The sequence below is a fragment of the Morone saxatilis genome, unplaced genomic scaffold, assembly GCF_004916995.1.
Source record: "Morone saxatilis isolate NCDOM2014 unplaced genomic scaffold, NCSU_SB_2.0 Contig2, whole genome shotgun sequence".
Lineage (NCBI taxonomy): Eukaryota > Metazoa > Chordata > Actinopteri > Moronidae > Morone > Morone saxatilis.
This window is the reverse complement of record NW_023339762.1, coordinates 7,328,298-7,340,633: the sequence shown is the minus strand read 5'-3', so window position 1 is coordinate 7,340,633 and position 12,336 is coordinate 7,328,298. Positions and strand designations below refer to the sequence as shown.

The window sequence follows — 12,336 nt, the reverse complement described above, 5'->3', positions numbered from 1 at the left end:
TTTTGCTACTTGACTCCATAGTTATCTTAAAATAAATTGTTTATATTTCTGTGTATGACATTGTAGCTGTTGGTACTTTGTGTTTGTGCATCTCTTGATGAATGTTTTTTAGACTAATTTGAGCATTCAAATGAAATGAATATTAAAATGAAAAATGCCAAAGCTAAAACCGGCCAGTCAGAGAGGCTCCTAGCTGTTTTCTTTTGCTTAAGAACTAACTCTGTTGTTTATTTTAAAATGCAAGACATTAAGAAAACAGTTTAGTGGTTATTTCAAATCATGTGTTGGCTCACCTTGTCTTTCTTGATTGCTGTGTGTTGAACACTATCTGTTATTATTCATTCTGTAAAGTTGGGTTGAAGTGGTTATATGAGAAAAATCCTCTTATGATTGCATTGTTATAAAAATTTCACCTTGTATCGCAGCATCTGGACCTGGTCTGACCAACCTTGCTGGTGGGTTAGTTCTGCTTTCAGTCATAGCTGACTTGTATAACATGTAGACTTGAACCCAGATGACTTAGTCATGTGACTGAGAGCTAAAGTTTGTCAGTGCTCAGGAATGCCTGACTCCTGGAAAAAACAAAGACAAACAAACAAAATGAAAACAAACTTTTAAAGCACGAATGAGCTGCTTTCACTTTTTGATATTCAGCTTCACGAGCCAAACGCTCTGCAGGCTCAAATGACATTTATAAGCCCCACAAAATTTGTGCTTTTGGGGAAAATAAACTCTGGCCGTTTTTGTGTTTCGTGGCTAGCCAAAGTTTGAAGACATTTCAATAGATTGAATTAGACCCTAGGGTGGCTTTAGGCATCATGATGTCATGTTCCTGCCTTCTGAAGTGGCACATTTTGGCCTCTCACTGGTTGTGTTGGACTGCGATCAGTCACCATAAGACTGAAATGAATGATAATTAGTTCAGTCCAATCATATTTTGACCCCGATGAGTGCTACATAATGTTATAACAAACTGGCAGTACATGTTTTTATTAAAAGTGAAGGTGTAGGTCTTTCCAGGTGGCTCACATGACATATTGGCTGCAGCACTTAAAGAATTAGTCTGACTGATCGGCCTAAAGGGGACCAAGCCCTCCAACTTCACAAACCCCGAGCAGCATCTATCGTGGCAGGGATTTCCAAATCCAAAAGGCCCACCAAACCACAGTGAACTTTTCACATTTTCTCCTCAGCATGAGCAGGTGTGCCAGGTCATCTTAGAAGCCCAATAAGACACCCCCCTGCTACTTAAGAGCACCTCTGTTTATTTTTATTTTTTCTCCTGTGGCACCTTGAAGCTCCAGGTAACTGCCACTGACCCTGGAGTGAACCAAAGCTGCAGGCCTGGTGTGCCTTGCAGGTGGTGTGGCTCTGGGTGGAGATGTGGAGCTGGGAGATAGGCTTTGGTTAGCGGTAACATAATTCCTCCAATAAGAAGAAATAGAAGACCCGCTCTTCCTGTCCCATTTTTTTGCAAACCTCCCCTGTTGAGCCCTGCGCCTGCTCCTGAGGGCTGCTGGCTTCAATGAAACTCAACTTTCCTGCATAAGGAGGATGTTTGGTCTTTAATTCAGACAAGAAAGGGGCCAATAATTCATTTACAGGACTTTTGAATGTCAAATATGAATCCTAATGTGATGTTATTCATATTAGGCGATATTTTTTTAAAGTTCAGAGGAATATGCGGTTGTTCAGTAAGCAGTTGTGGTCTTCAGTTGAGCTGCTTTTGTCGCTTTTTTTTTCTTTCTTTTGAGTAATCACTCAACTTCTCATGGAAAAATCGTATTATTCATTTTGCAAACATCTGACCCAAAGCGTGAATTTAATAGAGAATATTAACTGCATTTCGTGGATAAATATGCGCCAAACTATCGAACGTCGTTATTAGATTCACTGTAAAGAAGTCAGAATAAAGAACTCAATGTTTTCATCAAGTTCTTCGGAAGTCGCAATGAAATGGATTTTTGGTTTGTACTGAACGTTAACGAAAATTAGATCTCAGTTGGAAACCTCTGAACTTATGAATATTACTGTAGTATGAAAGTACTGTCCACTTTACTGTGGGCCTACTGATTGTTAAAATGTCAGGACTTAATTAAAATACCTTAATTAAATATTCCTGCTCTACGTCTGAAGTCTGCGTATAATACCGACTGTACTGTGTAATTTAGGACTGCCATTTCTTAAAAAGGAAAAAAAAAAAATCAAATAATAAAAATAAAAACAAATTTGGAGCATTTGTTTTTTATAAAAAGCGCTAAGCACATATTTTCCGTAGAAGCAGTTTTTATTGAACTAACAAAAATATTTTCCGTCCTACTTTTTATTAATTAAACGTTAAAAAAGAATATATTCGCTTTCCTATACAGACTTATAAATGTTAAATGAATGACACAACGCCTTGATAGACACATTCGGCAGGGCCTGATTATTAAAAACAGGCAACATGATCACCAACCAGTTTTTTTAACACAATGTTCACAGAATAATAATTACAATAAAATAAAATAAATAGGTGTTTATGTCCCATAGATCTTTAAAGTGAATTTAAGAGCATTTTGCTGTTCACTTTCCCCCGGTACCATACAAGTTAAACTGCCCCAAAAACGAAATGAATGAGCAGCAGAGCGACCTTGAGTATCCAAAGACTCAGATTAAATCCCATTTGCAGTCACAACTTGTCACTGCAGATAAATGATTGCCTCATTCTGGATGTCTAAACATGTTGTAAATTAAAGTCAGTTTTGATTGTTTCCTCTCAGAGTCGTTGTGGGTCTAGAATCACTTTAAACTGCTGTTTGGTTTGGATTCAGGTCGTGGGAGGAGTTGGGTGCTGTTTCATATTCAGAGAGGAGGGGGGGGGGCGCTCTTTAAGGATCTCATTCTCTTTGGGGCTATAAAGACGTTGTGCCTTCAAGACAGAGCAAATTAACTCCATTGGCGAATTATTGCATTACAAGGCATTGCTCCGCTCATCGGTGCGCGACGTGCCATTAGCTTTTTTTTTTTTTTTTTAGGGTGACATTTGATTAAAGTGAGCGGACTTTTTGGTTGAGATGATGGAGTATATGGAGGATAAGTTTGCGTTGAAAAGCCAAGCGATGAAGGCCAGCGATTACTACATGGACCAAGTCATGGAGAGCCTGGACAGCGCGCAGTACTTCACCAAGTCTTCCCCGAAATGTGTGCAGGCCTTCGGGCTTCAGAGCGGCGAACATCGCTCCTCGCCCTGCGGAGACCAGAACGGTGCGTAAAAGCTTGTTTTTTGTAACTTTTTGTGCGTCCAGGCTGCAGTTTGGGAGTCAGTCTGCGTCTGTGTGCGGCTCTACGGAGAGAAAGCTTTAGGAAATAAAGATCCTGTCGTTTCTTTTTTTCTTTTGTCTAAAACTTTTCCGATGTTTCATTCGTGGCGTTTAGTTATTTTGACGATGTTTTCGCCATAAAAAAAAGAAAATCCTTGTTTAAATCGACGTGGAAAGTTTTAGTATGAAACGCATAAAGGATCAAAGTTGACCTATAATTTGGATATTTTTTATTAACGGGGTAAGAATGCGTATCATCCAGATTTTTTATGCCTTGAATTGCAGTTACAATGTAATGGCATTGAAAATATATCCAATTCTTAATAATGAATCACTTCATTTTTAGGCAATTACGGTGTGCCAAAAACAGACGACGATACTTTGCACTCGGACCTCGGGAGGTCGATGGACAATTGTTGCACTCTGCGGGCGTCTCCGGTGACAACCGGACAGGAGAAAACAGATTTGGACGACATGGGAGACAAGTGCGACAGCAACGTGTCCAGCAGCAAGAAGAGGAGACACCGGACGACCTTCACCAGCGCGCAGCTGGAGGAGCTGGAGAAAGTCTTTCAGAAAACTCACTATCCAGATGTTTATGTGAGGGAACAGCTGGCCATGAGGACAGAATTAACAGAGGCCAGAGTGCAGGTACAGTTTATCACCAGACTCTTATTTAGTTAACTTTCACTTGTGGAGAAGAAACCATAAAATAAAGAAAGTAAGGCCTTTAAGCCGATAAAACAGCTTAAATGTGGAGCAATGTACGAAGCTATGCGCACACATCTAAATCCATTAATGTAGCTCATATAACACGCCATAAAATACGTGTAGTAATTAAAAGTAAGGTTGATTGTATTTTTTTTTTTTCAAACTAGTGCTGGAGAATTTATTTCAATTTAAAACGACTGGAGCTCTTTATTTTTTTTTATTTTTTATACAGATTGTTTTGGTTCGACGTCCTTTGCACGCCAATGTCATGGGATAATTTGTGGCAAAGTCACAATATTTTAATTGATTTTGTTTTGTTTCATTTTATTTGAATTTCTCTCTCTCTCTTTTTTTACTATCAGGTGTGGTTTCAGAACAGAAGAGCAAAGTGGAGGAAAAGAGAGCGCTACGGGCAAATCCAACAAGCCAAAACTCACTTTGCGGCGACCTACGATTTATCAGTGTTACCGAGGACCGACAGCTACACACAGGCAAGTTGTGCCAGTGTTTTTCCAACGTTTTTATTAACCCCTCTGATGCGAATTTGAATCTGTTTGTCAAAAGCATACTGTGTGTAGGCTGTATAAGACGCCGGTGGTGCGTAATTCTCCCAGCGGCCTGTGGTCTTCCTTCTTCTTTTATCTAAGTTCTACAATATTCCATCACAACGAGTTCATGTTTTATCTGCGTAAATCAGTGCGTGTCATTGCTGCTCTATTAATCACTTATTATGAAACCCATCTTCAGATAAGAGGCCAAACACTGATTAGAGCCTCTGTGAGGTGTCAGGGCGGAATTGATGGCCTTATATCAGATTTCATGTTAGCTGAGCATTCATCTTGCTGTTCGGACAGAGGTCAGGTACAAGATGAGGTGAGAGGAGATGCATAATGTCAGTTTGTCCCGTGGATTCTCTAGAAGAAACTGAGATTAGGCCTCCAAGTGTTGTAGAGCTGTTGTAGAGCTGCTTTTTTGGGATGGAAATATGCAGGCAGCAGCTCCTCAGAGGGGTGCGTGTTGACATTTGAGGGTCACAGAAAGCAGCATATGTGTTGAATTCAAAGAGGCAGAATTTTTAAAAACAAGCAGAAAAAAGCCAGAGTCACAGCTTTGCTATGCCCTGGCCCAAGACCAGGTCAGAAATCCGTTGGACTGTCTCATATTTTCCTCGCACATGTCTCTGATAGATACCCCTGGATACCAGCCATGCCCTGTCTTGCAGCTATTGCAGATTACTGACATTAAATGGACTATCCTACATGTAACTGTGCTGGCAGTAGGTGTGGTTGTGTCTCTCTAAACACAGTGGACATGGATTGCATTCTTGTGGGTTTTTAACAGTTGGTTTTGTTTTATTGGCTATGAGGTTTGGGTGAATACGCTTGCTTTTTGGGCAGGGACTTGTTGACTTGTTGACAGGAACATGTTGGCCAAGCTGATTCTCAGGCTATGACCTTTTTTCTGTGCCACAAAATAAGTTGATCTAACTGTCAAAGAGGACTGTTATTCTTTAGCAAACCCCTTTTTGTTTGTAGTATTTGTTCTGAATTTCTCCTTGTCAAAAGGTGTTGGACAGTTGCTTCAGCGTGTGCACTTTTTACAGTTGCTGCAGGTATATTTGTTTATTGATGTCAAATATATAATATAACTATTTTTGTGCATTTATTAGTTTTTATTTTAATAGAAATATCAGTTGGAATTCATGTTGAGGGGAAGAAAGCTATAGTAGCACATTTCAGTGACTTATTTTTACCAAATAGAATTAAATGAATTTGCATGCTGTTACATGCTACTTACGCTGGCTTGTCTTCTAAGTTTGATTGAAATCTTGGAAAATGAGACCAAATGAACAGACTCAGAGTGGATGAAGTCCAGATCGGTGATGTTATGTGATCGAACTGTCAGCTCAGTCTGCATTTTACGTTAAAGACTGACATGCAGCTCTGTGGACTGGAGCCCCTGGCTTAAAAATCAGTCATGTGGTGTTAAGTGTATCCTGACCATGATGGGATTAAGTCTCCTCTATATGTCCTTTTTGTTCTCTCTGTCCTGCCTGTTGTCATTTAATATTAATAATAATCAAAAGCCAACGGAGGCTACATGACGCTTTCATGATGAAAACTCTCTCCAAGACACAAAACACCCAGTGTCTTTAGAATTGTTTGGACCCTTAAACAGTCACTTCCTCCTCTTCAAAAGCATGTCTTCTCTCTTACTTCTATTGTTATCTAGCCCTGCTGAAAGTTTTGGTTTATTTGTCCAGGTTTAGATTTTTTCTATCTCTGAAATTTCGGCCTTCACCCCAATGCAATTAAAGGTGAATGCATTTTTTAATGGACAGACAGATAACTCAAAACCTGCGCAAATAATATGTTTTTTTTTTTTTGTTTTTTGGTAATGTAGGTGAAATAGCCCTTTATAGTTTCCCCTGCATATGTAAGAAATTTGCATTTTTGCCCACTTATTTAAACACTGAACATAATATTACTTAAACAACTGGATTGCATGTACAACTCATCATTATCTTATCTTATCATTGACCAAACTCCCCCTTCACCTAAGCATTATTTTATAGCTCTGTAACTACAGCTGTATTTCTGTAGAGATTTATTTTGATGCAGAAGGAACTTAACATTCCTATAAAGTAGAGCTGTACTGTGTGATAAAATACTCTCAACTCAAAAGGAGCTATTACCAGCTTTTTCTGAGGTTTAAACTGCATTTGATTGTCTTCATTAGTGAGTGTTTCAGGTGTCTTTACATGAAGTGTTTCCAGTGTTATTCTGTACATATATGCGTGAAGTTTGAAAATGTATGAGTCTATACATAGTATTTCTATGTCGTTGAAATCTTTGTATTTGCTAAATTATCCAATTAAAAGTAATTTTAATTGTAATATGCGCTCCAGTGGACCCTTGTGAAATTAAAGTCATTTGCCCCAGTATCTAAAAGCTTCCTTTACCCAACAGATTCCCAACAACCTGTGGCCTAGCCCGTCTCCCGGTGGCTCTATGGTCTCCTCCTGCATGCTGCCCCGAGGCTCCCCTCCCTGCGTCACTTCCTACTCGCACTCCCCTCGTTCGGCGGCCGGTGCCACCGACCACGGCTACGTGGGCTTCCCCAATCAGCAGAACCAGTTTGGCCATGTCTCCCTCAACAACTTCTTCAGTGCAGACTCCCTCCTCACGCCAGCCACCAATGGTCACCATGCCTTTGAGACCAAGCCGGAGTTCGAGAGGCGCTCGTCCAGCATCGCCGTGCTGCGCATGAAGGCCAAGGAGCACACGGCCAACATCTCGTGGGCCATGTGATCAGATCATCTATGTGCATGTCTGGAAAATCTGGATAATGTATGGAAATCTTTTTTTTTTAGAATTTCCAGTTTTTACAAAGAGTGGGAATTGCCCAAAGAGTCTGAAATCATATTCAAAACAAGCTGTTTGTCACTCACATTACAGATCTAGCAACATTTTTTGTCATCTGCAACCTAGACTTATTTGTTGTTGTGAATGAAAATCAGCTCTGCAGTGATAGGGCCAATTTCACAATCATACTGCTCTTTCTTTTAGATCTGCATCATATGTAACTATATATATATAAAAGCTTTATATGTATATATGAGGCAAGAAAATAGGGTCGGGATAAAGTATGTAAAATGTGTCAGGATTTTCTCTGCATATTCTAAAAAGTCAATAAGCTGAAGCAAATTTAAAAGCCATAGTGTTGTGTGACAGACAGTCAGCTGTGTGTTTGATCTGAGGCAGATCTACAGGAGGGTGCACTGGCACTATCATTAAAATACTTAGAGAAGTGGTCAAAGACACTTTTCTGAAAGGTGGAGATGGTCTAGGTCGTGGAGCTTAACAAAAGCAATAAATTCATATCATTCACACTTTCAGGGTAACGTGCAGTGCATTGTTTTACTGTCCAGAAACTGTTGTCCTCTCTGGTCAGACCAGATGGTTGAGGAACCCTCATGATCTGTGGAGGTGAGAGCTGTGATGTGAATAAGCTTTCTTTGTTGTTGTTTTTTAATGGGTGTCAGGAATTCCTCAGTGTTTACTGAGGTGAAGCAAGAAAAACTCCAGGCTCCAGTGGGATTCGATCCCAGTGTGGGTACTTGTGGATCCAGAGGGAGGGGTCCCAAACCACTACAGCATTTCTAAGCACTGTGAATAGGCTTTCTTTACTTACACCCTTTCGTCTTCCTCCCTCGTTCCAGCTCAGGACTGAAGATGAGCAGCGTGGAGACAAACTGACTTGACGTACTGATGTGTCTGTGTGCTTTGCAGCAAAGCTCTATAATCTCTGTCGTCTGCCTCTGTTCTGTATCACAGGTACACGACGCAGGCAGATTTTAAAATGTTTTGTGTTGTAAATTTATCTGGTGGAAGCATAATAAATGAATGTCACTTGATTCAAGCACGAGTGTACTTTTTTTCTTTTTCAGTGTTTCAGGTGTAAATGTTAAAATTCTATTGTTTTCTTATTGTCAGAAAACCGCCTGAACAGACCAAAACCACCATGAATTGTCCCCACAAACAAGTCTAGCCTGTCAGATAAAGCCTGATGTGTTTTATTCCTCTGTGTCATAGAGCTCCATTATCGCGCAGCAACATACGCTGTAGTTTATTCTGAATCCTACATACACCACTCTGAAGTAAATACTCACTAGTGCACCAAGTGTGTATTAATCTGCAGCTGAATATAGTCCCCAACGAAAACACTGAGTAACATTTGCTAAATCCCTGTTTAAGGTAAATACTGTACGTTTCTATTTGTGACCTGTTTTTAAAGATTTACATATTCAAGTAACCAATAGGGTCTTGTGTGCCACACTCACTCGTCGGAAAATTAGTTAGAAGTGGAATAATGCAGCGTTGGTTTTAGTCTTTTAGTGGAATGTGTTGTGTAAAGTGTAGAATAACACCAGTAATACCCTTTAAGACTAATATAATAAAATCACACACTTTTTGGAGTTTATTGAAGTTATGTGTTAAAAAAAACAAAAAAAATTATATATTTAACCAAAAACATTTATTCCAAGAAAAGCACGTACATTCAGCAGATATTCTGTTGTCTAATGTAAGTGTCTTCATTTGTAAAACTGTTTCATTACAAGCAATGGCACATAACTATATCCCTGCAACTGACAGCCTTTTCATTATTTATTTAACAGTAAATTATTAGTTGAATGGATAATTATTGTTCAGTCTATAAAATGTCAAAAATACTTAACAATATCCACCACAACTTCCTGGCTTTCAAAGTGAAGTCTTTAGAAAGCTTGTTTTGTGCAAAACCTACAGTCCAGAATCCAAAAACTTTCAATATACAGCAAAACAACAAATTCTTAGGTTTTAGTAGCTAAAAGCAGCATTTAAGCTGGATAAATGACGTACACGATCAGTTTTAACAGCTGTTCACTTATCTTCTGTCGATTGACTGATTAATTACAGAATTATTTTGGCACTATACTGCCGCACTTTTAAAGAAAAATGTTTTTCTAGCATTTTCTTACAACAAACCATGAAAAGACCAAAAAAAACAAAAAACGTTAACCCATCTCTCATTACTTTCTGACCTCCCTACCCTATCTGGTGCTCGGCCTCAAGCCCATTGGTTCCTACTGAAGATGTAAAACTTGGGTCACAAATATTTCATTTTATTTAAAAAATGGTTCAGTAACTTCCTAAAATAGCTGGCCACCATCATTTTCAGCAAACAATACTCAAACTGACTGTTGGGGACTATATTCAGACGTGGATTAATACACATTCGGTGCTCTAGTGAGAATTTATGGCAAGGTGGTTTATGTGGGATCAATTCAAAATAAACTGCAGTCCCCATGTTAAAGGTAATTAAGGAACATGTCAGCCAGTACAACAGTGTGGCTCACTGATGTGTTTTTAATAGTTTTTGGACAACAATAGAGCTCTATGGCACAGAGGAATAAGATATATCAGGCTTTGGATGGATGCATGCAATACTTGTAAGAAGGATTATTCATTGTTTGACTCAGTCTTTACTTCGGTTTAGTTGACAACAAGAAAAATATACAGAATAACCAACCTTATCCTTTAAACTCCATTAAAAATTAGGCTTCACCTTTGTAGTCTGGAAACAGTCATGTCAGTTCATTAAACACAGATAATCTCTTCATTCATCAATAATAGCCATTTCCATGAGACCCCAGCACTACATGTTTCTCCTGAAACTTGCAGTACTTGTTCTTTAATCTATCATACTGTCATGTAATTGGGAGCATGTCTTCTCCTTTCTCCTCTGTTTCCTTACTGACATCATCCCTTTGTTTTGCTCTGAGATCACAGTCAGCGGTGGATAGAATCTCAGGGAAACCCTGTCTATAGGAACGGTAGGCTTGATTCAATTAGGACTGTAACTTGTGTCAGATGCTTCGGTTTGGAAACAAGTTTGTTTCCTTGGGGTACTTCCTGGTTACTGCCATTCAAGTATGTTATCTGCATGCATCATAACATAGAGGCTTTGATCCTGAAGTGTCCATGGAAACAGTGTTGGATGTGTTCCCTGATGTTGCAGTGAGGTGTTCCTTGCTCTTATTTAACACAGACAAATGTTGTATTCGCTGCAATTTCATTACATTATGATGTGAAATTCTCTGTTAAATTTCATACAGGAGGCCCCTATCGATCCATGCAGCAGTCTCTTCATCCCTTGTTAGCAATTCTCACTCGGCTCTTAACACATCTTCTATTAAACATAGAATATTTTGCACATTTTCATTTGCTTATTGTGGGTGAATATTTAATTGGCATGTTAGAAAAATCCATAATGCTTCCCCTTGGGCAGCTGTGTATTTTGTGTCATTAGAAAGTTTCTGCTGTTGCTGGATTTGTCCTTGCATCTTTATTTCTCAAATGTTATAACCAACAATTCAAACAACCAAAGCAGACTTCAGCCTGAGATTACCCAGTAAAATAACATACAGACCTATTCTGTTGTCTGTTGCTGAATCCTGTTGCATGATGTACAAATTGATACTCATACTTTCTCTTGATGCTTAAACTGTGTACATGTAAGCACCAATTTGTTTGTAGTCGGCTGCTGGATGATCTTGCAAATGCAATACAGCCAAACTATTGTTCTTTTACTGCCATACATTGTCACTTACAATATGTGACAAACTGCCCTTGGTTTGTTGTACCCTGTAATCATACAGTATCTTATGTTTATAGGCAAGCTCTGACCATAACCCATTTGCAAGCATTTTGTGTGGGCTTCACAGGCTGGACATCAGAAAACACTTGTAATGGAGGGAATTTTCTTGCATAGTTACAATAAATCTTATAACCAACAAGTAAAACTAGGTCAATAATAGATGACAACTTAAAGGCAAAACCAACACAAATCTCCTGCAGTAGTCACTGGAACTCTGTCCATTCTCCCAGGTTTTGATTGATTTACATATTTCAAACCATTCAAAGACCCCTCATGTCTTGTATGAAAGCATTTGCATTTGTTATGTTTCTCCACTCATTTATTAAGGTTTTTCTTTTAATTTGTCACCAGTCTGTACATACACAGGGTGTTCTGCTTACACAGTGTAATTGGTAAATGGATGATGTGTGCAGAGGGGGTACTACAGTCCGTCTGATAGAATAATGAGCTTCCACTCCATCATGTCAATGTCACTGTTTCACTTCACTGAAGCATGACATGTGTGTGTGCACATGATGAATGTGCATGACTGCTTGGGTGACTAAATGTAGAGTTGACTGCTCTGGCATGCATACTGTTCATATCTGTGTGTTTCTGACATGTCTGTTTGTGTTCATGATGCTCGGAGTCAGAACGTCATCAGTGACACTTTCAGATCGCTGGCAGTCCAAAACCTGACCAGCTGATGTCTTTCACATCTGTGGACTGACATTATTCACTCAGCATCACATTGCAGTTTCCAGAATTTGCAGAGATCAGAGCAGGTGAGGCTCATGCGAGTCAGACTGCCAGTAGAGTGTGCAACACCACCCTTTTCAGTGTGTTGACCAAAATCCACTGGGCAAGGCTGCACCACGGCAGCTGGAGCTGCAAATACAAAAATCAATAACGTCCCCCCCAAAATACAAAAATCAATAACGTCGGGCAGGCAAGACACTCTGAAGACAATGATGGAGCCTAATAGCGTCACTGGCGTGATGTCATAAAGCCGTGTCTGATTTCGCCAATGTTGTTGAAGATCAATTAGGAATATCTTTTTTTTTTTTTTTAAGTATTATTTTTTTGGCCTTTATGCCTTTATTTGAAAGAGACAGCCGAAGAGAGAAAGGAAAGGGGGGCAGAG

At 39.3% G+C, this 12,336-nt stretch overlaps 1 protein-coding gene across 1 annotated transcript; it reads left to right on the top strand.

Moving 5' to 3' along the window:
- The first annotated feature begins 3,004 nt into the window (after positions 1 to 3,004).
- alx1 (ALX homeobox 1) lies at positions 3,005 to 7,381 on the top strand. The gene is made up of 4 exons (XM_035665533.1): positions 3,005 to 3,246; positions 3,649 to 3,953; positions 4,376 to 4,504; positions 6,983 to 7,381. Exons 1-4 carry the CDS (start codon positions 3,057 to 3,059, stop codon positions 7,322 to 7,324), a joined length of 966 nt encoding a protein of 321 aa, XP_035521426.1. The 5' UTR covers positions 3,005 to 3,056; the 3' UTR covers positions 7,325 to 7,381.
- The last annotated feature ends 4,955 nt before the right edge of the window (positions 7,382 to 12,336 follow it).

Excerpts from the sequence above, each read along its gene's own strand:
- alx1 (XM_035665533.1), top strand. The coding sequence starts at position 3,057 with ATGATGGAGTATATGGAGGATAAGTTTGCGTTGAAAAGCCAAGCGATG. Across the intron at positions 3,247-3,648 it reads GCCCTGCGGAGACCAGAACG|GCAATTACGGTGTGCCAAAA; the intron begins GTGCGTAAAAGC and ends CTTCATTTTTAG. Across the intron at positions 3,954-4,375 it reads TAACAGAGGCCAGAGTGCAG|GTGTGGTTTCAGAACAGAAG; the intron begins GTACAGTTTATC and ends TTTTACTATCAG.